Source organism: Miniopterus schreibersii, assembly GCF_964146895.1.
Source record: "Miniopterus schreibersii genome assembly, chromosome: 7".
Classification (NCBI taxonomy): domain Eukaryota; kingdom Metazoa; phylum Chordata; class Mammalia; order Chiroptera; family Miniopteridae; genus Miniopterus; species Miniopterus schreibersii.
Window position 1 is genome coordinate 58,367,725 of NC_138108.1, and position 24,748 is coordinate 58,392,472.

Sequence of the window (24,748 nt, forward strand, 5' to 3'; positions counted from 1 at the left end):
CAGCTTTGAAGGCCACAGTGTGCACTGGAATCTCAGCGTAAGAAGTGTGTGCCCACGTTCCCTTCTCCCAGGGTGGGCACAGGGTGCTGGGAGGCGCGGCCGGCCTAGGCCCTGCAAGCCTGACCGCAGCCCCTCACCTGATCCGGAGCAGACACCCAGGCGGCCTCAGAGCGTCAGTGCTTCTGGCCGTGGAGTCCTCACCGTCTAGCAGGGGCCCAGGTGAGGGGCACACACGGCACGCGCAAGGGCACGTACCAATCTGGGCGGAGTGGGCCCTCCGGGCCATGTTCTTGGCCCTCACGGCCTCCTTGATGCGGTCCACCTCCTGCTGGTAGCGCTTGCGGTCCCACATGGCGTTCTCCTTGGCCTCCTTCAGCGCGCTCTCCAGGGCCTTGACGCGCTCGGCTGTGGCGCGCAGCCGCTTCTCCAGCTTGGGCAGCTCGCAGCGCAGGTCGGCGTTGTCCTGGACCAGCTGGGGCGGGAGGGGAAGGTGCGAGTTACCAGAGGGGCAGCGGGCACCGTGACTGTGACAGGACGGCAGCCAGAAGCGGACTCTGCAGCTGACCGACCACCCCCTGCCGGGTGGAAAGTCCATGGCCATAAACTCTGGGAGCAGTTTGCTAACTACATGATTCACAGGAGTGAGGAAGGGAAGAGGGGTGTAGGGTCGAATTAAAGCCTGTTTGGGTCACAGGAAACTTTCAAGCTCAGGCAGGATTCCCTTCCTGTCGCCCGAGTGGATGGGGAGGAGTGGGAGAGCAGAACTCTGACGTCAGCCGGTGAACGGTAAGAAATATAAAGCAAAGGTGCTCGGTGGACGGCATGTCCCAGACTCTGTGACAACTTCCTTCCATCGGGACCCACTGTCCACAGCAGCATGTGGTGGGGACCCCACTCTGCAGCGTATCCAGAGGCTAACAGGTAGCTCGGGGGTATCGCTCTTTCTTTCATCACCTAGGACCCTCAATTAAGAAGCAGCAGGCTCGCCTGGGTCAGGAGGGGCCCAAAAGCCAGTGCTCTCATTTCCTGGCCGTCTGACTTGGTGCAAGTCATCTCACCACTAGGGTTTCTCATCTATAAAGAACATGAGGGGACCAGTTTGGGAATACAAGTGTAAAACCAAGTTTTGAAAGTCAGAATGGGCTATATGAAGGCTGAACTATTACTGGGTCAACACCAGTGTCCGTCACTAGTGTGTCCCCAGCACCAGTTTCAGGCTGGGCAAAAAGGTTTTTAGTAAACATTCCTTGAATCCATAAATAAAATGATTACTGAATGTCAGGGCCCTATTTCCTGACAGTTTTTACTTTCATATTTCTATCAACAATCTGAATGACTTCAACCACGCTGAATCTGTGGCCCTCCCTCTGTGGAGATGGAAAAATGCCATCACCAACAATGGTGACGAGGGCTTACCCGGAGCGTCAGAGAGAAATGACATCCCTTCAGCCGTGTGGCCCATAAAGATGGACCATTTCCATCATATCCCAAATCTTTAGGATTTAGAGAAAAAAACTCGTGAACATTCCAGCATTCAAACAGAAAGGAGGCCAAGAACCTGCCAAGTCACCGTTGGTCTGGACATGGTCAGTGCTCTCTAGGACTCTAGACAGACGCTAGGCCATCACAGGCACCTGAGAGGGTGCCCAAGAAACAGAGCAACAGAGCAGGGAAGGGCCAATGCCGCTCCCAGTTCTTCCACCCCGGGCCAGTCTGTTTCCTCATCTGCAAAAGCAAGGGGCCTGGACCAGCTCGGCGGTGTCCAGTTTGCCTTCTGTGGAGCCTCGGAGTCCACAGAGGAGCCTCGGAGGCATCCTGAGAGACACCAAAGCCAGCTGGGGACTGAGGTCGGGACTGCAGGTGGCGGGAAAGGACAGAACTCTGAACATCCCACTCCCCAAAGCCCACAGAGCTCAGGCTCAATTCCTCATATTGGCTTTGATGAAATACAGTGTTTCACACATCAGGGAAGTCACGGAGGACTGAAGGATTTCAGGGGCCGTTCTGGCTCCTCGATCAGAGCCTCTGCCTGCACTGCGGCCAAGTCCAGCGGGGTCCCGTCCAGGCGAGAGAGCCGCAGGAGGCAAAGGGGCAGCTCCCTACCTGTTTGTGAACCTTCGTGAGCTGCTCCAGGTTGTTCTCCAGGAAGGAGATTTTCTGCTTCTGGGCAGCACTGCCCCCGCTGTCGTCGCTGTCCAGCTCTACACTCTGCACCAACACCAAGGGTCAGCGAGCGAGCCTCCACACTGCCCACCCCCAGCCCAGCGTAGCGTGCGTGATACGTTCTCAATCTCCTTTAAAAAGATTCCCAGTTCCACTAAAGGTTATTCTGAAAATGAGAGTAAACAGGTTCTAAAAGTTTAAACTCAACGACCTTCTCAAGTAAGTTCTTGGTTGGTGTCAAAAGTGTTAGAGGGCTGGGAAAAACCTTCAGATCTTCTTTTGAAAGACACGGATTAGTTCTCTTTGTGACATGGACCTCTCCCTGGCAGGTAGATAAATACTTTGCAAAAGGGACTGTCTCAAAACTCATTAAGAGCCGATGTGAAAACATAAACCCAAGATCTAAAGTTGATTTCAAACATCATAGGTGGGGTTCGTCACCGAGCTGTGGGCAAGTGTCCATGCTCGGGGGAGGTCTCAGCGGCTCTGCCTGTCCCTTCAGCTTCCACTTCCATAAAATTCCTTAATGAATTCACTTCAAAATAGTCACACTGCATCTGAGCCCTGGGTGAACTCTTCAATGGATCAGGACTTGAAAATGGCAAAAACAGAGCACTGCTGGTAGCACCAAGCTGAGCAGGAGGACAGGTAGGAAATACACATGCAAACAAGAAAATGGAGAAGTGTACCTCTTCTCCCAAGGGGTGCTAGCTGTGTCAGCATCTCAAACCTGGGTCTCCTCAGTCTAAAACCGAGGTTCTCAAACTTCCCTAGAGCAGGACTTGGAAGCCAGACGACTGGGCCACACCCCCAGCCTCTGAGTCAGGGGATCTCAGTGGGTCTGAGAATCTGCACATCCAGCAGTTTCCAGGTGATACTGGCAGATGACCACACTTGGAGGACCCTCTGTCTTTCCTCGAGTTTTATATCATGAAATCAGGAAAGTCTTATCTCCAGCTCTTCCCCTCCCTTAGATCACCTTCCTCTCTCACACTGAGCCTTTCCAGTTCTTGTCACGAACTCTCCCATCTCCCTCTCCATCACCTCTGCCCTGACCTCTCTCTAGCACCTGGTCCAGGTCCTAAGGCCATTTCTAGTCTGATGACTGTGGTCTCTACCTACCTGTCTGACCATTGCCATTCAGGCCCTGAAACCTCCCATCATCCTCTACTCCTTTCTTGTTTTTATTTCTAGGCTTCCAAACTTGCTAGAACCACGCTGCCAGTGGCCACGGCAAACCCATGCCCTGACCCTCAGCTGGACACTCACCCACTACTCAGCAGTCCTTCTACTCAGCCCTGGCACGTTCCCCGCCACCTGCCTGAGCCCTCTCCAGTCCCCATGGGCTCTCCATTCTCATCTTTCTGCAGGGAGGACGGAGCCTCCACACTAACTGAGATTGAAGCTGTCAGATGCCTCTTTCTACTGTTACTATTTCCCTGCAAATGTCTGCATCTTGGCCTCTCCACTTCTCTCTGAGAATGTGTCCCATCCCCTTACTAAGCCTAACACATCCATCTATCCTAATAATTCTGGCTCTATCAATAACCTCTTTTTAATATATTTCACCTCTTTCCCTTGGCTCCTTCACAGACATGCATGCATACATACGTCCACACATGTGCATGCACATGCACACACTTTTTTAAGTACAGCTTCTTTCCATCCTATGATGCTTCTGGATATGGCCCATGGCCCCTTGTCCATCGCTGTTAAACATCTTAAAGATGTTGCTGCTTCCACTCTCCTCCCTCCTTAAACCTCTTGAGGCTGCTCTTGGGGTTCTCCATACGGTAACTCCCAAGGTCAGTGTGTGTGGCATGAGAGTCGAAGCTCAGACTCAGAAGGCATACAGACCTGCTTTCCAGTCCTGCCTCTGGCTCTCCCCAGCTGTGCAATGTTGGGTAAGGTATTTACCCTCTGAGCCTATCTCCACATCTGCAGCACAGAACACTACGAACCGCTTACACGGTTCTTGGGAAGAGCACACAAGACACCGGGAGTTAAAGTGCTTCAGACACTCTGACCGGGCCCCCGTGGCCTCCTAACAGGCAAATCAAGGGCTCCCGCCTCTGCCTACTCCAGGCGTCCGGCACTGCCCAGCAGGCTTCGGGCCGCGCCGAGACCTCCTCTGCACTGTCCCTGCAGCGTGCACACTGGCATTCCCACCACAGCCAGAGAAGCAGGCGTTCACTTGAAATGGAGGCCAGTGGAAGGAGTGTGCCTTCCTTTTACTAAGAAGGAAATAGGAGATGGCAGATGTTCCTAAGTAATTTTTGCCTCTAGCACATTCTTTTAATAACATTCGCTGCCATGAAGTAATTAATGTTTAAGCATAACTGGCCCCAATTTAAGCAACTAATATTTCATCTGAAAAGGAATTTTTCTGGCCATCTTTTCTTCTCAGTCTCAGTCACCCAAAACAGAACTCACTTTTTTAACCCGGGCAGTCAGATCCTGGACGAAGAGCTTGCGGAGGTTATGCAGAGTCTGCAATTCCCGAGACTAGAAGAGAAGATTGTGAAGATGCCACGTGAGTGGGGGTACACACCTGGCACGAGGCCACCTGATCCCTGAGCCCACGGTAGGGGCCGTGGTGTCCCCACACTTCCTCTGACTTGCACACCACACACGTCCACCCCACTGACCTGGCATTGTCTCAGCACCACCCCAAGGTGCAGAGACTGGGAACTCACTCAGTTGAACTGCAAACGGGAACAACACCTGCTCATCTGCTGTGTTCTAAGTGGAACCTTTGCTTTCCCCTCAGCCACAAAAACCCTTAAGTTTTCTGGCCAAAATCCCTAGGGGTATGTCACCAGAATGGATTCTTTTTTCCCTCAAATTACTCACATGCACATTATATACAATGTCAACAAGGTTAAATGAAAAGTTAGCCGCACATTCTCCCACCCTAACTGACTAACGGTCTTCATGTTTCTGCACCGCCCTGGCCCTGGTCGGTAGGTCTGTTTGCTTTGCACCCCCAAGTGTGTGGATGAAGCAGCTGGCAGGCTTTCCACCCAGGTGATCCCAGGGGACTGATCCAACCTTTCTGTACCTCAATTTTCTTATTTATAATGTGAGGACTAAAATGGCAGCTGCCTCATAGTTGTTGTGGTCAAGATGAAATGAGATGATCTTTATAAAACTCTTACAACAGTTTCTGGCACACAGTACATGCTCAATAAACAGTACCTAGTACTAATTTATTGAGGCCTCATATTTGACAGCCGTTTCCTCACTGGGTTTTCATTCCTTTGTTGTGGTGGTTGTTAAAATTTTCAACTTCTTAGGGGCATTTTTTCTTCGTTTTGGATTATTTCCTACAAATGAACTCTTGGGAATTAGATTGCTAACACAAGAGCCTGAGTCAAACTTGGTGATCTTCGTTAACAAGATCAGAAAACCAAAACTCTTCCTTCCATTCGAGTCTCCATGTATTACGATCAGTTCCTTGCAGGGTACTTTCCCATAAGGGAGGAAGATAAACTCACCTTTATACTTTTCAGTTTGTGTAAGTTGACCTACTTTGACACAAAATGTCAAGGGATGGAGCTCATTCACGCTCACAGAAAAAGGGAAGAGACAGGCTACAAAGCCGTGGGAACACAAAGTTCTCAGAATAAAGGTTCTGTGTTAACTTAGGTCTGATGACTGGGCCCCACTCCGCCACTGTGTTGAAATAAGAAGCACCTGAAGTCAGTTGCCTCCTCCGTGAAGCAAACTGCTTCCTGCAGGAAGCCAAGTGGGTCTGTTATGATGAACACTGTGCATGTTGTACCTGTCCAAGGCTTCGCCACCTCCCTGGGCAGGCGCAGGGTGCAGCTCAGGCTCACATTTCTGCAGACACGCTCTTCCCGCTCCTGCCTGAGGGAGCTCGGCCCCCAATCCCCCGCCACGCACACTCTCCCTCACGGCAGGGATTTTATTACTGACTGAACTGTAATCACAGTAAATATTTTCCATGAAAAATGCCACCACACCAAAGGGAAATGAAGAGAAGTCACGGTGTCTGGTCTAAGGGCCAGGCATTTCCACGGGTGTAAGTACCGAATAATACAGAATCTTGAGTCTGGTGACTTCCCCTCGTGTTTGTTTTTAGGTGAATCCAACAGTTTGGGAAGAGCAGCTAAAGACCTTCGAATAGTCTATAAGTTATGCTTATGTACATTTATGTCCAGGCAACTTCCTGTGGCAACAGATTTCCCCCCATTGTATTCACTATAATTCCCCACCCCCCTAGACCTGCGTTCCTCAGGTCCTTCCCCATCGCAGGCCATTGCCCTTTGTGTAAAAGCTCAGGGCTCAGCTTCCTGTCACAGTGGACAGAGGGAGTGGGACTGAGAGATGGAAACAGAAGGCCCATCAATGTGGCAGGAGGAGGGTCCAGCCCCACAGCCCAGACAAAGCATCCTGTTAAAGCAAGAGGGCTGCCTGGGGTGGCAGAGACGGCCTTTCTAGCGTCATCCCCTGCAATGGGCTTCAGAATCCCACCCCTGGATGCAGGTCCTATGCCCCACTCCACCCAAACATTCAAGAAGACAGGCCTTGAGCAATTAGGCCTCTCACCCTGACCTCTCTGTGCCCATCTCCTGTCCCCCTTTTCACTTTATCACAGCCACACTGACCTCCCTGCTGTCCCACAACATACCAAGCAAGCGCTCACCTCAGGGCCTTGGCACTGCCTAGAAGGCTCTGCCCCCAGACAGCCTCAGGCTCACTGCTTCAATCCCTGCTCAGTGTTACCTCCTCCGGGAGCTTCCCCCAACCACCACCCTCTGCACTTTCTATTACCACCCAATGGAGCTCATAATTTACTTCCTATTGTTTCTTGTCCGTCTCCCCCAGCTAAAAGTAAGTTGCCCAACAGCCAGGATCTTCTCTGTTGTTTATTATGCAGCCCAAGCACCTAGAAGAATGTCTGCCCTTAGTAGGTGCTCCACAAATAACTGTTGAATGGAAGAGAGTCACGGGGTGCAGAGGCTGTAACACTGCAGGCAGTGATTTGCAATTTAGTTCAATTCTTACTCAGGGGTTCCATGATTACAGCACTAAGGATGGATAAATGGACAAATGGACAGATGGATGGATGGGTGGATGGATGGATGGATGGATGGATGGATGGATGGATGGATGGATGGACAAATGTTTAATCATTCTGTCAAGAGCTAGGGAATAAATTCTACAACTCTCACTTTTCCACAGCATATTGTATGTCTAAAATGATACACTATGGGTGTGAACAGATAAAACTGTAGACTAAACTAATTCAACAAGCCATACACTAATCTGGTCTTTGAGACTAAAATGAGTTGGCAAACATATTGACATACCACAGTCTCTTCCAGCCCTTTGAGGTCCTCCCGGGCTTGTTCCCTTTTGTCATTGAGCAATCTAAAAAACAAAAAGGAGTCATGACCCGCCAAGGGGGCATCAGAGATCTCCGCAGATACTACTGGCACCTGCAGATAAATCAACAAAACAAACCAACTCACACACAGCCATCATCTGTTTTTAAATTGGCCCGACCTCGCCAAGATATTTGGGAATCTGAATCACAAGAGCAGACTTCCTATGACTTTGCTGGGGTGAGAGAAAGCAGAGGAAACGTTTAAAGTGCACTCACAAGAGTTTTTCCAGTTTCATCTCTCTCTCCTGGTCCTCTATCTTCAGCTTGTTATAATCAGAACTGAGCTTCTCTTGTTCCAGTTGTAGTTTCTGATTCAAACTGAAATGGAGAGGAAAAAGCAATACATTCTCCATCAGTCGGAAACTCCGAGTCCTCCAGCTGAAGACAAGGTTCTGTTCCAGCCCATTAGCTCTGTGCAATAAAGGCAGCAATTCTGGAGGATTTTGAGGGATCAGAGGACAACCTCACAGCCCCCTCCCTGCCCAAGTGAAAACCAATTTCTGGGGAGCATCTGAGAGGCATGAAACATGGCTTTGAAGATGTATTTATAGTTGGCTTGGATGAGAGCTTCAAGGGGAAAATAATGAGACAGGAAAAGGCTGATATTTTAAAACAGAGGCAGAGCACCCGTCAGAAGAATTCTGCGGACAGCATAAACCTCTCAGGGAATCTTATTTGGCCATTTCGACCTTCCCTTCCTCTCTGGTCCCATGTTCTGAAAGCACCTCCTAAATCCAAATTCCTGGCTCACACAGTGACAGTCCCGCTCTGTGATGTCCTCGAGGAGGGGGACAGAGGGAGGAAACAAAGTATTGGATCTCTGCAAAAAAGAAGTTTGCCATCTGGTTCGGGGCGTCTGGTCCACAATGACATCAGCCCATCTCTTACAAATCCTTCTGTGTGACCCACATAACTAAAGGGCAGGTCTAGGCCCTCTGAAGGAAAACCCAGAGGCCTTTGAAAGGCGCAGGCCCAGGAAACGACCCTACCCGCTAACTCACTCTCCAACCCTCCCTCCTTCTCACCTTCCTTCCCTCCCTCATTTCCCCTTTCAAGTGAACCTGTTGAGGGTGACCGATTAGGATAATGAACGTGGGACCCGGTGAACAATAGGTGAACGATAGCCTGGCCTTGGCCCAGGGAAGGGGAATCATCCACCTGCTTTCCTTAGGTAGACTGCGAGCAGAGCCCCAGGCCATGGACACTTCTGCTCCAGCTACCATTCTTCTCTTTTAAAACGCAAATGTGTGTGTGAGCAGCTCACACACACTGAACAGAGGTCTGGATCAGTAGTCTGGAGAATTAAACTCTAACTCCAGTTTGATTCCTACTTAGCAGCATGAGCCCCAAGTAAATCATGTCACTGGGCTTCCTGTATAGAGAGATGTTTCTTCTTTTACAGAAAACGGGAGGGGCCGGAACCTTTGGTCTAGACCTGGGGGCAGGGGGCGGTGTCAGTGGACAGAACTGTATTTCAGCAAAGCTGGTTTTCTTTGTTTGCCTTTGCCTTTTATTTGGGGCATTTAAAAACATTATTCTACAAAGAGGTTCAAAAATTGCCAAGGAGCTCACTGTGTAAAAAAGGTTAAGAAGAACCCTCAGGAGAGGATCCTGAAGGCACCGCCCAGCTTGGTGACTTGTGTGGTGATGGGGTGGAAGGTAAGAGAGGAGAAGGGAGAGGCCCTTATGGAGCAGGGGCTCTTCAGTGGCTGGGATGTAACAGGAAAATGGCCCTGAGAAGGTGTCCCCAGAGACGAGCTGCAATGATGCCATCCTGGCAAACGCCACAGGTCCCAGAGCGCAGACACATGACGTGATCGGTCCCTAAGAGGTGTGCGTATGCAACCAGGTGCCTTGGAGTTGTGTTGTGTGCATGCAGGTGTTGGGGAAGGAGGTGGTGCAGTGCCTCCTCTGGAGCATTTTTTTTAAATCCTCACCTGAGGATATGGCTATTGATTTTGGGGCGGGGGGGGGGGGGGGGGGAAGAAACAGAGCAAAACATCAATGTGAAAGAGAACATTGATCAGTTCCTTCCGTGTATTCCCGACTGAGGATTGAACCCACAACCGAGGTATGTGCCCTGACTGGGAATGGAACCTATCACTTTTCAGTGCACAGGACAAAGCTCCCACCAACGAAGCCACACTAGCCAGGGCCTGGAATATTCTCTAACTTATCTGGACCCTTGAATCAGGACCAATTTAGGGTTTGGGGTTTTTTTGTACTTTCATAGTGTCCCCACCTCCCGGGACATGTGTCTGCCTAGATGAGTTACCAATATGACCCTGCTCAACGGGGACTGGGAAGGGCAGCTGGGCTCGCCTGCCACCTGCCCCACCAGTGCCCCCTGAGGCTCAGCTCCAGATGGGGGCACAGATCTGCGGAGCATGTCTAGCCGCTGCGGCCCCAGAGCGGGGCACAGAGCCCACAGGGCCAAGAGAGCAGAGGCCTTGGCTGAAAGCCATGTCCTTCCAGGCTGGCCCAAGAGCCATGCCCACCCCCATGTCCCCGAGCCCCGTGCCAACTCACTCCCGAATCTCATCAATGATTTTCTGCTTCTCCTCAATTTCATCTCGAAGTCTGGACAGCTGCTTCTGGTGAGCCTCCCGGTGGCTCTCCATCTGCTGCTCCAGCGCCTTCTGCAAGCCAGGCCAAGAGAAGTGTGTCATCCACTCGTTGGCTCCCAGCCCACACTGTGACAAGTCCTGGATCTCTTCTACCTCCTACCCCATCCCCCTTGGCTGTCAGATCCCCAAACTGGGGCCCCCAGAACCTGCCGTGCTTCACTGAGACAAAACCCAAGGATCTGTTACAAAATTGAGTGGATCATAAGAGCAAAGTCACTCATTAATTGAATAAAAAGGTTTTCCCTGGCTTTCTACAGCTCCCGAGCTACATGGCAGGTCAATTCAAGGACACAGACCTCTTACTACCTGGATGACCTCATGCCACGTGTAGCCTGTGAGCTACACTTCCTCTCCTGTACAGCTTAGATCACTGTCCCCGCCCTGCCCCCTGCACAAGTCTATGGGGATGTTCAACGGAGACCTTTTCAGCAAAGCGACGTAGAGTCAAGAGAGGGGCCACCAAGGTGAGGCAGGGTTTTGCTGTGGCTGGAGCAGGTTCCTGCCAGTGTTCAACTATGGGTTTATCCCCAGTGGGGCTCATGGTTTGCCTAAAACTAATAAAAATTCTACATTTTCTCATATCTCATTTTATTCACCTAAAAATCTTACTTGCCAATCATTTTTCTTACATTTTTCTTTACTGTTTCAAATGTAACCAAAAATAAAGATCTCTGTGTTTAAGATGGGAATTTGAATTTGGGGTGTTTCTTTAAAAGACAGAGGGAGGAGATGTTTTCTTCCATTCGAAGGAAGGACAGGCGCCTCCTGGGGAGTTAGGCCGAGCGCGTGGCCCGCGCTGGGAGGCGCTGCTCTTTCCACCTCCGTCAGGAACGGGAAAGGAAAAGGTATGGACGCCACATAACTGTTACCCTCGGACATCTCAGGGGCTCCCACCTCCCTCCCCAGCTGCCTTCTAAACCAGGCCGCACTCAGACGGTCCCCGACGGCCCAGCAGGGCCCCCTCTGCCCCACATCTCGGAAGGAGAGACTCTCCTAGACTGAGGCCCGGTCCAAACGCTCACCTTCATCTCCTCGGCGTCCTGCAGCCGCGTCAGGTGCTCCTTCTCCTTATCTTGGAAGCTGACTTCATGCATCTTTTCTGTGTTTTGGGGTTTTTTTTAATTGATGTTTAGAGAGGAAGGGAAAGGGGGAGAGAGAGAGAGAAACACTGATGAGAGAGAAACACTGTTGATCAGCTGCCTCCTGCACGCCCCCTACTGGGGATCGCGCCTACAGCCCGGGCACGTGCCCCGACCGGAATCGAACTGTGACCTCTTGGTTCCTGGGGCGATGCTCAACCACTGAGCCACACCGGCCGGGCCATTATTTCTGTTTTGACTTTTAAATGATGGTTTAAGTTTTAACTGGAAGGACTCACACCCAGCAGTAAAAATTAAAAAACAAAAGCAGAAGAATGGCGATGGCAGGAAACATCAGCTTATGTCACCAGTTACAAGCATGGTACAAAGAAATGTCCGTCTCGGGGAGGACTTCTGGCTGACGCAAGGCTGACCGCTCCTGGGACATTACCTAGGCCCCGGGGGCGGGGGGCAGGTGCACAGGGAAGGTGTTAATTTGGAGCGGGCCATTCTAGACTCACTTGGACCTCACAGCTCGGAGTACTGGCTCCCACCTGGCCTGGTGAGTGACCCCAGGCACAAACGTGCTTGTGGATCATGAGCATCCTGTGCAGATTACACGGCACAATGGGGTCTGAGCGGCACTAGATTGATGCCCCTGTTAGGGTTCCTGAAGATCTAATTTACCTCCCACGCTGTCTATTCTCTAAGGATCTGGAATAGGAAAACAATCTAAGGGTAAGCACAAAGAAAACAGAAATATAAAATAACGCTCTCCAGATTAACAGGAAGGCCCCATACCTGGGGCAGGGCTGCTGTGTGACACACCCGGGGGGGGGCAGTCCCAGCCCGCTCCGGGCAGCCGGGGCTGGGGAAGGGGGTGGGGGAACACATGATTTAACGCAGCAACATTCAAGTCATCCAGTTTCCTCTCCAGTCCATTCCCTTTATTTCAGGTTCTCTTGCTTCTATTTTATTTCCATCCAGGGCAGCTCCGCAGAAGCCATTTACTGGAGGGAAAAGCTCTTTTCCGTGCCAGGTTTTGGGCGGAGACTTCTCTTCCTAACGTTCATCCGTTATCACACAAAGAAAGCATGGCAAGGTCACGGCGGGGGTGGGCATAGTATCTTTCTTTTTAAAATGTGCCTTGGCATTTGAAACAAAATGTATTTACTGAGCAAATAACTATAAAATAATAAAGGAAATAAAAAATGGCAACATTATCACCAATCCTATTCAAAACCATTTTCATTACAAATATTAGTGCGTAGGCCTTGAAACACAAGCATCCTTTGATTTCTAAATGTTATAACTCTCATAAGAATAAAATTGCATGTTACGATTTTTACTCTAAGGTTACACTGTAAGCACTGCTACAGGCTGTGTCTACCTCACCTCCAATATGAAAAATTGTCCTACTGAGCAACATTCCATAGTTCACTTAACCGTTGGGCATTTAGGTGGCTTCCTTTTTTCCACTAATATAAGTAATTCTGCAATGAATATTTGAGATTTAAGGATCAGAAGTATGAAACATGGTATGATTATTAATATGTTTTTCCAAATGCTTTCCAAAAGGACTAACAGTTTTCATTGCAACCCGTAATATGTGTGTCTCTGTTTCACCACAGTGCGTACGTACATTTTTAATCCTGTTCTGGTTTCTGCAAGCCTAGGCATCTGCCTCGCTTGAGGTTCTCCTGTTTACTCAGGTCTATTGAGTGCTTCCTGCGCGCAGGGTACGTCCTTAGGCAGTGGGAGGCTGCCGGCAAAGGGGGGAGCTTGTTCCAAGGATGGAAGGTAGTGACCCACTGGTAGGAGTTCAGACTTTACATTATGGGCAACGACGTCAGAGGCATGGGGTTGGGCACAAGGTAGCTCTGACTTTGGAATAGTCCCTTGGGTGGCAGCACAGTGGCCAGCCTGGAGCGGGCCTGGCAGGTGGGCGGACAGGCCTGTGACAGACTGGGCGCAGGAGGCAGGGCAGAGAGGGTTCTGCTGGGCTGAGGGAAAGGGCAAGTGGAGCGGATACAGAGGGAGGGCAGGCTGCTAGATGAGCCCCCGCCCCAGCTATGCCATCGTCTTCAGTGGACCTAGAAATGCTTTAGTTGAGCACAAGTGAACACAAGGTCAGCCATCCAGAGAGTGCCTCTGAAGGCCCAGAGCCTGACGCCTGCGGAGTGAGCACCGTTTACCTTGGGCCCGGAGCTTGGCCAGCTCTTCGGTGAGCGAGTCCTGGGCCTCCTCCAGCTGCCTCCTCTTCTGCTCCATGTTCTGCATGTAGTCCGTCAGGGACTTGATCTTGGCTTCGTGCTTGAAACAGCGAACAGACAAAAAGGAGGAGTGAAGGACTAGCAAGTGGTCGTCCGCTTGCCAGGAACTGTCTGGCGGGGAACTGCGACGGAGGAGGAGCCCTGAGCCCCGTTTTGAGTTCTGACAACCCAGAGAGCATGTTCTGCCCTTTGCCTGGGATCCGGGATCACAGACTAACTAGCAGGTCCTCTGTTTTGTCTGTGTGTGTCTCTGCTTCATTCCCAGACACCCCTCGTGGCCAGGCCCCTCCTCGCCATCCAGGTCAGTGAGACCCCAAAGCCCAGGCTGCTTTTCCTCCCCACAGAGAACAGAGTCCTGGAGAGCAAGGGGCAGGGAGATGTCGGGGGCTGAGGGCTTCTTCTCTGAAACCGCACCTCTGGATTACGTCTTTATAAATCAAATAATATGGCTTTTCTTTCCTGTCTCTCGGACTCAACAATTCCTGTCTCAAGGACTTTGCATTTTATGTTTTCCTCTCCCTGGTAAGCTCTCCCCTCACCCCTCCCAGACAGGGTCCTGGCTCGATCCCTTGTCGCTCAGAGCCCATCACTTTCTCAGAGCTCTGAACTTCCGCACGCTTTATCTTACCCATTTTCTTACCTGTTAGCTCCATGGGGGTAGAGTACATGCTTAGTATAGTTAAGTGGGGTGGGTGGGTGGATGGATGGATGGATGGATGGATGGATGGATGGATGGATGGACGGGAGTTCACTGACTGAATCGGGATAGTGGTCACTTTTAGGCAGATGGGAAATGCAGGCACTTCCCCTCCAAGTCCACAGGGTTGACATTTAGGCAGGAAGACCCAGGAGACTGAGCTCTAATCTACAAAATGACCTCTGGGCAATGGACTCGGATGGAGCAGTCATTTTATAAGCACAGCTTTTGGTGAAGAGGGTGAGTGTAAGCAAGGAAGATAAGAGCATTTTGCCAGATCTCTTAGATCATGTCAAAAACAGACAGCAAGGTTTGTTTTCCTTTTGAACCCCAGGAAATAAGGATTGACTTCAGCTCTGTGTAAATTGTAGGGGAGCACAAAAGAGCACCTAATGGGAAACTGTGGCTACTGTAGAAAGCCCTACCCAACACAGGGATTCTTTAACCCCAAAACAGCCTACTATTCTTGACTCCCACCTCATAGGCCCAAAGTCAGTGTTCTCTAAGACCTGGGTACCTGGAACCCCAGTCCTGGGCTCCAAACTTTATGGCACCCCACTTAGGCCATGCTCTGGCTGCAACCAGTTCCAGTGAGCAGAGGTCACAGGCTAAGGGATGGTGCCCACCTGGACCCTATCCCCTTCTGTCTGGGAACCTGGACTCTCCCTACTCCAGTAGTCCCAACGTCACTGCCAGGACCGGTGCTGCTGCTCCCAACATCCACTGAAATAGATTACGGACGAGACAGTTACACGGTTCCCCTGGTTCCCAGACAGTGCAGGGGGACTCGGATGTGGAGGTTGGTACATCCAGATGGAAAGAGAAGACAGTGGGCTTCAGGCTGCTGCGGGGCCTCTATTTGGACTCTGGCTTTGGCCTCCAATGATAGGTGCAGGACTGCCCCAAAGCATATGCCATCAATATCACAGGGCACTTGGAACTCACACTGGAGATGCACTGTGCCCTGATGTTTACCATTTTTCTTCTCAATTTTTAAGAATTATAAAAGTAAAGCAAACCCAGAAAAAGTGGTATAAATTTCACCCATAAGCACTCTTATCAGCTGTTTTCCCCTTATATTCCTGATTTTATTTATATGAATGCATATTTTACAAAGTTGCAAAGCACATCACAGGAACTACTCAGCATTTTCACTTTCACTATCTTTATATAATTATACTCTCCAAATGGCTAGGTTTAATCATTTTTTTGTAAGAGCTGCATAATATTCTTCCATATAACTTTATGTTATTAGTCTATCGATAAATATTTGGTTAGTTTATCATAATGTAAATAATATTGCATTCAACATCTCCCATATAAGGTTTTAATAGTCTTAATCAGTACATGATAATACTATATGAACTGAAATTTTTTCATTTTTATTACCAATGAAAAATACCATACATGACACTATTGGACCAAAGAATACTTACATTTTTCATGGCTTTTGATCCCCTAGGTGCTTTCCAAAAGGACTGACCTAATCATACATTTTTCAACAATGTATGTAAATTTCATTATCACACACTAGCACGGAATAATCTTTTCAATACATTTCTTCTGCTTACTGTGTTAGTCATGAAATGGAACCTTGATGTTCTAATTGCACCTCCTAGATTATTAGGGTGGCAGACAGATGGGTGGTTCTATGATTACATATTATTATTATTACATTTAAAAGCCCACCAGAGGCTTTTCCTTCCCTCCCTTAAAAAAAAAAAAAAAAAAATCACACCAGAACAAGGTACGTGTTTGTCTCCCAGTATTATTTGATGCCTCACTCCATGCTGATACGTATCTGTTTCCCCTAAATGATGTCAGCTGTTTTAATGCCTGGTGTAAAGCGGGAGCAGTGTACACCGGACGACTCAAAGAAGCCTCAAAGCCCAAACACCAAGCTCAGATGGCAGTGGCAGACCAGAAACTAGGCCAGTTTCTGAAACCACCTTGCTAAAGTGAAAAATGCCATGGAGAGCCTTACTCGCTAAGCAAATGAAATGTGCCTGGGGGCTTGGAAATCCCTTCAAGGCTTTGGGTTGGAGTCCCAGCTCTGTCTTTCGGTGGCTCCAAGGGTTTGGACACTATTTAATCGCCTATGATAAAGATTAAAAGATGAAGGAATAGTATTGTCTTAGATGATGGGAGTTTTAGATTTCAATCTTATCCATTTATTATACCTACCTACCTACCCACTTACCTACCTACCTATCCACAGCTAGATAGATAGAGATACATAGGCACATCCTTTAAAAAGGGACTGAAGGTAACTCGAGTAACTCGCACAAAATCTAGCCTGGGTTAAGAATAAGCCTGGGCCGCCGCTGCCCGGGGAGGCCATGGACAAGTACCACCTAAAGCGAAGGTCATTGATATCCCTATTCCGTACCATCAGCCCCAATCAGAGCACGGAGGAAGCAGGTTTCTAAAGAAGCCGGAGTGACAGGAGGAAAGGTGTGGCCTACCTGGGATATGAGCAGCTGGCAGGCGGCCAGCTCCCGCTCGCTGGCGTTCATCTTCCTGTTGGAGTCCATCTGGGCGCTCTCGAGCTGCTTGCTGCGGTTCACCAGGGACTTGACCTCTGACTTCATCTTGCTGATGTACAGACGGGCCATGGTGAACTCCTCCTCAATGACTCCGTTCACGTCTGCCAGCTGAGCACAGGGGGAGACACGTTCAGTGACTGCCTCTAATTCCCGGAGGCCATGGGGCCCCTGACATCCGCCCACGGGTCCTCAAGATATCTGTGGGTTCCTGGTTAATAGTCTCGAATTATAGGACCACAAGCTGAAAATGATCTTTAAAAAGTATGTTCAACCTCAAGTTCTCGGAAACCTCGGGTGAAACTTTCAATTAAAAACCTCTACTTAATGTAATCCTAAATTAACCAGGCTTTTCTTTACAATTGACTTTTTAGGATAAAAGAGATAATATTAAAAGAAAAAGATTAAAACAACGTTTAAGAGGTGTCCCTTCAATGTCTTATCCTTATATCTCTAGCTCAGTGGAGGCCCAGTGTTCCTAAAGGTGACGCTAAGCCCCTAGAAGAACTCCAATCAGAATTTCCATTATGTTCTCTATAGCCTGCTATTCAGAGAGACAAGTAGTCTAATGGCTTGAATATGTTTCTACAAGTAAGGATGGAAATAAAAAGGGTTTTCTATATAGTCCTCAATTAAACAACCACAAAATCTAGTGAATAAGAACGTGCTGTCACCGAAAGCCTCTCTAGACGAAGGTTTCTCTGCGTGACTTCTCAGGACTACCTGTCCAAGCGTCCTTGCCTCTACACGCCGGCCCCTTCCAAGCAGACAGGAATCTATCTTATTATTTAAGATCCCCTGAAAATAACAGTCTAAACCCACCTTTGGAACAGAAGAGTCTAACAGCCAAAAACTGACACAAGATACTTGGGACAGAAACCATTTACTGAGATGCAATCACGCTCTTGAAGGGCCGCTGACCAAATGAGTTGTGTGCCTATTTTATTTAACCACCAGAGGGCATCCTAGCTCCTTAGTCCGGAACCCAGGCCCCAAGAGAGGCTTCGGTTGGCTCTAAGACAATGATTCCAACCATGTTTTTTTGACGTTCCCCAGTGTACTCTAACGGCCCACTTTTGTCACTATTGCTGTCATTAATTCATCATAGGACTCGTGTTTCAGTAAACATTTAAGAGTTAGGAACGTGGAATCATGTATCAACCCCGAGACTTGGGAGCAGATAGGAAGCACCCACACTAGACAGCACCCTGAGCCCCCGGGACACGGCGCCGAGCTTCCCCTAAGAATTCCCCGACAGCTTCGGTTAGGTCGGTGTCAACCAACACAACTCAGGATCTATATTAACAGCAGAAAAATCTACAAGTATCGACTTTTCATTCCATTTTGACTTACTGGAGGTTCTTAGATAAGTCCATTATATTTCTGACTGCCAACAATTTGTCGGCCAACACCGCTCCTCCTTACAGGTTCCCTTTATAATCCCGTAGCATGGACGTAACGAGTGAGAGGCCTGCGAGCTGTAACTTTGTTTGTCCTTCTGCCTTTGTGAATGGCTGAATGTGGGACAGCGATGAGAAACTCATCCGTCAGCCTGACCACGTGTGCCCCGCGTATTGCCCGGTTTCTGCGGAAAGGTAAGGGGACCTACACAGCTCCTGGCGGATACACGCCGCTCACCCAGCGGTAGGGCATCCAGGGGAGAAACAAAACCCTCCTCCTCTCCAGGTCGGTCCCTAGACAGGGACACTTCCTCCTCTGTGCCCAGATCCCAAGTGAGTTGGGAAGATTAAAAAATGTATTTACAATAATGGGCTTCCTCCAAAATGACAGCTGGATGCCTCTTTCCCCCCAAACCAGAACCTCCGAAGCCTACTCTTGTCCTAAAAGATCTAAAAAGATATTCCGAGTCCATGCCTGATGGGAAAAAGCAATATTTCAAACAAATGATTTTAACTGTAAGGTTTCTTACCCCTGAAGAGTCCGTATATTTCGTCATGTAAGTTCTAAGTTTTCAGTAGTTCTAGTGCACCGTTATTTCAAAAAGAAGAATCAGAGCTTGTTGCTGAGATGTTATTTTTAACCCTCCCCTGGGTCTGACAGTGACTCCAACAGCACACACTAGACTGTGAGATCTAGTACAGATGACTAATCCGGGAAAAAGGCTGCCTTCACACGGGAGACATGGTGCCTATGGAGGGAGATCGCCCACACACCCCCCCACCTGCCCCAGGAGATGCCTGGCCGTGCAAGGTGCCATTTCTAGGCCAAGTGGAAGGTAACTAAGGCGATGGTTCACACGCTAAGACACAGAGTCAGAATGGGACTGAAAAAGAAGTCGGTGTGGGTCACAGGAAAATTAGGCAGCTGATCCGCCCATTTAATTTACAATACCTCTATCCTATTAGCTTGTGGTTGGATTCCCGGAAATCTTTGTTTTAAGGAAAACCCAGGGACATGGTGCATGAAAAGAGGTAGCTCACGAATGAACCCGACAAAGTCAACACTAAGCTAATCTTGCCATTAGCTGGTCTCATCTTGTTTGGTTGACTAAACAAAATATTGCCTGGGCTCCGTTTTAAAACATGGGTGAGCTGGAGAAATACAGGTTCTTCTGTTTCCTTCCGGTGCAGGCCTGTCGTACCTGGAACTGACGGCTGAGGAGACCAACAGCCGTCTTTCCCCTCACACCACAGCACTACCAGGGGGGACCTCGTGGGAACTAAAAGGATTTTATAAACAAAAACATAAGATGACTGAAAAAGATTTCCTAGATGCGCTCATTTCCTTAGATGAAAATAATTCTATCAATTGAGTGGTCCTAACAATAAGGAAGGTGTCTGTAATAAGAGGGACGTCATCAAACTAAACAGCTTCTGCACAGCAAAAGAAACCATCAACAAAACGAAAATGCAGCTTATGAGAATGGGAGAAAACATGCGCAAATCATGTATCTGATAAGGGGTTAATATCCAAAATATATAAAGAACTCATACAGCTCTATAGCAAAACCCAATCTGATTAAAACATGGATAAAGGATCTAAACAAACATTTTTCCAAAGATAAACAGATGGCCAACTGGTACATGAAAAGATGCTCAACATCACTAATCATCAGGGAAATGCGAGTCAAAACCACAATGAGATACGGCCTCACACCTGTTGGAACGGCCGTCATTAAAAAGACAAGAGATAACAAGCGTTGGTGACGACGCGGAGAAAAGGGAACCCTCACGCACTGTTGATGGGAATGTAAACTGGTGCGGCCACTATGGAAAACGACACGGAGGTTCCTCAAAAATGAAATTCCTTAAAAGTAGAGCTACCATCTAATTCAGCCACCCTACTTCTGGGCATATAAAAAGTGAAACCAGAATCTCATAGGGATATCTGCATTCCCACATTCACTGCCACATTACACACAGTAGCCAAAATATGGAAACGACCTGTCGACAGATAAATGGATAAAGGTGTGTGCGTGTGCGTGTGCGTGTGTGTAATGGAAAATTATTCAGACATGAGAAAGAAGGAAATCCTGCCATTTGTAATAAAATGGATAGGCCTTCAGGGTTCTCCCCTCTCAAGTGACGTATGTCAGACAGAGAAAGGTAAATACTGTATGATATCACTTATATGTGGTATCTAGAAAATCTAAAAACATCAAACTCAGAGAAACAGAGAGTAGAGTGGTGGTTACCAGGGGTTGGGGGGGGGGGGGTGAATTACGAGACAAAGGGTACAAACTTCTAGTTATAACGTTAAGAAGTTTGGAGAGCTCGTGCACAGCATGGACATTATAACTAATAATACTTATCACATACTTGAGTGCTGCTAAGAGAGCAGATCTGACATGTTCTCACCAGGAAAGAGAAATGGGAGCTATGTGATAAAATGAAGGTGGTAGCTAATGCTATGTTGGTAATTATTTTGCAACATATAAAGTATCAAATCAAGATATTATACACCTTAAATTATACAATGTTTTGTGTCAATTATATCTCAAAAAAGCAGGGGGATGGGCATATCTGTGTCCATGTCATGTAATTTTGAGATAACCTGGCTCACCTTGTCATTTTACAAATTAGGAAAATGAAGCCCAGGAAAGTAAAGTGACTTACCCAAAGTCATATCACTCTTCCCTTTAGCTCTCATTGCCCTAATAATTAAATCATAACGATAAGAAAACTAAAAACAGAATGATTAAGAATACGATGCTCTACAAGTGAGAGTTATCAATGAAATTAACTAGTTATCAATGAAATTAACTAGGGCATCCAATGTCTGGAATCTAAAAATATCTTTAAAACATCCAGTAGAGTATTTAAAAATAATCTCAATCATACTTCAGATTCCCAAAGGTAAGGGCTCTTTTTTTAAATGCTGAAGCACCCAGACACTCCTTGATTTCATTAGCATTTTTCATCAGCTCTATTTTAGAACTTAGCATAAAAATATCTTCCTTTATCGTTATCGGCAGCAGTTGATTTATTCCCATAAATCAACTCCACCTTCAAATGTTGAGGGCCTTTCAATCACCCAAACGTCGTAAGTTTATATCTCAACACCAGTGTATGCTTCTAAAAATTCTTCTAAATCCTCAAATATAAAGGCACAAAGCTGGACCTTAATAGAGTTGATCCTATAGTATGAGAATTCTAGGCTAAAAGTAGATTCATTCATAAGGGTTCATGAAATATTCAGTTACAATAGAGGTTCAAAGCAGTTGATTTATTCCCATAAATCAACTCCACCTTCAAATGTTGAGGGCCTTTCAATCACCCAAACGTCGTAAGTTTATATCTCAACACCAGTGTATGCTTCTAAAAATTCTTCTAAATCCTCAAATATAAAGGCACAAAGCTGGACCTTAATAGAGTTGATCCTATAGTATGAGAATTCTAGGCTAAAAGTAGATTCATTCATAAGGGTTCATGAAATATTCAGTTACAATAGAGGTTCAAAGAAAGAATGATTAGTTGTACGAGAGATCATATACTCTAGGCCCAGAGCTGCTATGCCCTCCAAGAAGGGTTTTCCAGAAATGTCTGTAAACAACGTAAGCTGGGGAGCCTTCTCTAGTACAATCCCAGCTCAAAACCTGAGTGTCCCCCAGAGCAGGCTAATGTACAATTCAGCCTTTTCAAAGTCAAATCGCTAAACTCAAAGCTTTTGGTTTGAGAGACCTGTGAGGGGAAGCTGAGCAGCACAGCACCATCCCCTGGCAGGATTAGACCCACACATTTATCAGTGGCTACTCTGTACAAGGTGCTGCATTATCATAAAGCTACTGTAATCAGAACAGTGTGTTACTGGCATAAAAGTTAAATCAGTGAAACAAAATAGACTTTGAAGGCGGTGGATATGTTCATTATCTCAGTGTGGAGACGGCTTCACGAGTGCACACGTGTATCAAAACTTCTCACGCTGTACACTTTAAGTAAGTACAGGTTACTTTATATCGAGCGTACCTCAATAAAGCCAGTTTTAAAAATGTGTCTATTTTATTTTTCAGTGGCATCTCCACATTGTGGCAAGCTGTTAATTCTTCTTGGCTGATAACTTTTTATTCTCTCTTTCCCCCCCATTTGAGCTCACCGGCAGCTTTATACCACCCCCATTCTTCCCACCTCCCTTTCTTCCTTGCCATCAATGGCACCAACGCGTACAACTCCAGGGCACTGTTTATGGTTTTTTAAGCCAATGATAGTAATCCTGTTCTTTGCTTTCCTAGCTTCCCTTGCAGTTTGGGGTGACCATGTAACCTATTTCTGACCCATAAAGTATAAGGGGAGGTCTAGGGGACTTTGGGGATACAGTTCCCTCCTGGATGAAAGCTGGCTGCGTTTTCAGCCCATCCTGCCTTGGATGTAGTTGTGTTAGGATGTGATGGCTGGGGCTGCAGCAGCTGTCTTGCTACCATGGGACAAAAACCAACAGATAGGAAAAAGTAACAGGCTGAGGAAAGCATAAAGGACGTAAAGAAAAGTCCTGGATCCTTGACATTGCTGAAACACTGCACCAAACCAGAATTTGCTTCGAAAACTTTAATAAGCAAAAGGATGGCCTGGGGAACCTTGTTACAATGCAGAGTCTGATTCAGTAGGTCTGAGGGGGGCCTGATGGAGTCTATATTCCCAACAAGCTCCCAGGTGACACAAATCACAACCTGAAGAGCAAGATTCTAGACGTCTCATACTGTGAATAATTAAAGGTGGCTTTGTTTTTCAAGCCACTGTGAGAATCCTATTACTTTCAGCTAAAAGCTTTCCTAATTCACACAGATTGGCTGGGGAATTTTCACTCGGCTGGGTTCTCACAGAAAAGGAGAAGCACAATTCTGACACTAGAACTGTGGGCTGACCTACCTAACTCCAAGTTCCCGTGACCCTGGCTTATCAGTTTGAGGAATAAACCAATTGACACGAGGTCAGGCAAGATTTCAAGGCATTTCCTACACTTGAAAGGTAATTAATTTTTTCTCTCCCTCCTTACCCAAACAGTCACCCGCTCTGATCCTTCTCATTCCAACATTGCCAAGCACGCGGCAGAGGCCAAGCACCGCCCTACGCGCTGGCTACCCGGAGGCCGCCGAGCAGCCCCCGCCGCTGAGGATGGCGCCGCCGGGGCGGCAGAGAGAGGAAGGGGGCGACTCACCGTCTTCACGTCGTTGGTGCCGATGATCCCGCCTATCTCCCCCAGGTCCTTCAGCAGCAGATTCAGGATCTCCGTCGCTCTCTTCTTCTGGTGGTTGCTCAGCTCTTGGAGCTGGCTCAGCTCCCTCTGCGTGGTTGTCAGCGTAGTCTGAAAAATACGTTCCCACGACAAATTGAAAGGGCTGCCCCCCGATTTCAGACGCTCGGCACTGCAACGCACAGCAACTTAATGTAAAGGGGAGTTCTGCTGCCATTTCGTGTGATTTCAACAGAAGGGCTCTTTTAAGCCAAGCTGTAGCATAGGACTGCACTCTGGGACAAGAAGAGGAATTCGTCCTGGGATGTTATGTCTACATATCAGATGACAATCTCCAGGTCAGGGGAATAAGTTATTAAAGATAAATAAAGCGCAAAGGAACCCTTAGGTTCATAACGCCTCACCGTGTCCTCCTACCTGCCGGGTGTGCCGTCAGCTCGCATCCTCAAGGGTCTAAACACCCCCGCGGGCACCCCACCTCCACTGCCAAACAGACCTGCTCCCTGGACCACTTGCAAATTCCCATCTGACTCCAGTCTGGAAGGCCCAGAGGGGCACGAGTGAGCTTAGAAAACAACTTAGAGCAAGTCTAATCTTCCCAGTGAAGCTGAACTGAACACTCTTCATCTCTTTTCAAAATTAATCACATTCAACAAGATCGGGCTTCTTAATATATAACAGAAGCTCCATTTTAAGCCAAACATTGACAAACCCGCATCTTTTCCACCCCTCGCGTGTGCTAACAAAAGGTACATATTTTTAACTAACTAACTTAAATGCTCAACATCAAAAGAAGAGCCCTCTTTTGGTGTCTTGGTATTAACTCAGCCAACAACAAAAAAGAATTCCCCTAAATTAGGGAGCTATGGAGGTTAATGCAAAGACATTTACACAATTCTTCCATACGCAGCTATTTTACTAGAGCACTTTTTAATGATCTGACTAAAAATAGTGCTCTGAATGAGTCCAGTAATACTTTGCTTTGACAGGAAGTAGGAACAGTATTGTGGAAAATGTTTCTTTGTTTTGAGAAGCAAATACCGGGGGCTAGTGAAGGAACCCTGGAGAAGATCATAAGCAGAGAAAACCCAAGTCCCCTCCTTCCCTGGGTGGCTTCCAGTCTGTGTTTCTGTACATCTTTGTTTTGTTTTGGCCTTACCACTTCCAGTTTAATTTTGTTTTAAAATCCACAGGAGCCGTGGTTCCCACCTTGGGAGGCCGTTTAAAAAGCCCGCAGTCGGATGCGTGGCGTGAGGAGCTGCTCCATCGGCTCTGCGGCCGCGGCCTGGAGCTTCCCTGCACCAT

General features: G+C 47.9%; 1 protein-coding gene across 1 annotated transcript in view; it reads right to left on the reverse strand.

Moving 5' to 3' along the window:
• The window catches only part of KIF5C (kinesin family member 5C), a 146,803-nt gene that overhangs the window by 16,981 nt on the left and 105,074 nt on the right, over nucleotides 1-24,748 (reverse strand). The window contains exons 15-24 of the mRNA XM_081143369.1: nucleotides 23,408-23,554; nucleotides 16,718-16,906; nucleotides 13,478-13,595; nucleotides 11,226-11,302; nucleotides 10,106-10,215; nucleotides 7,793-7,894; nucleotides 7,500-7,560; nucleotides 4,597-4,668; nucleotides 2,104-2,208; nucleotides 256-472 (exon numbers count right to left, since the gene is read on the reverse strand). Of these exons, the coding sequence (XP_080999495.1) occupies nucleotides 256-472; nucleotides 2,104-2,208; nucleotides 4,597-4,668; nucleotides 7,500-7,560; nucleotides 7,793-7,894; nucleotides 10,106-10,215; nucleotides 11,226-11,302; nucleotides 13,478-13,595; nucleotides 16,718-16,906; nucleotides 23,408-23,554 (1,198 nt within the window). The remainder of the gene's footprint in view (nucleotides 1-255; nucleotides 473-2,103; nucleotides 2,209-4,596; nucleotides 4,669-7,499; nucleotides 7,561-7,792; nucleotides 7,895-10,105; nucleotides 10,216-11,225; nucleotides 11,303-13,477; nucleotides 13,596-16,717; nucleotides 16,907-23,407; nucleotides 23,555-24,748) is intronic.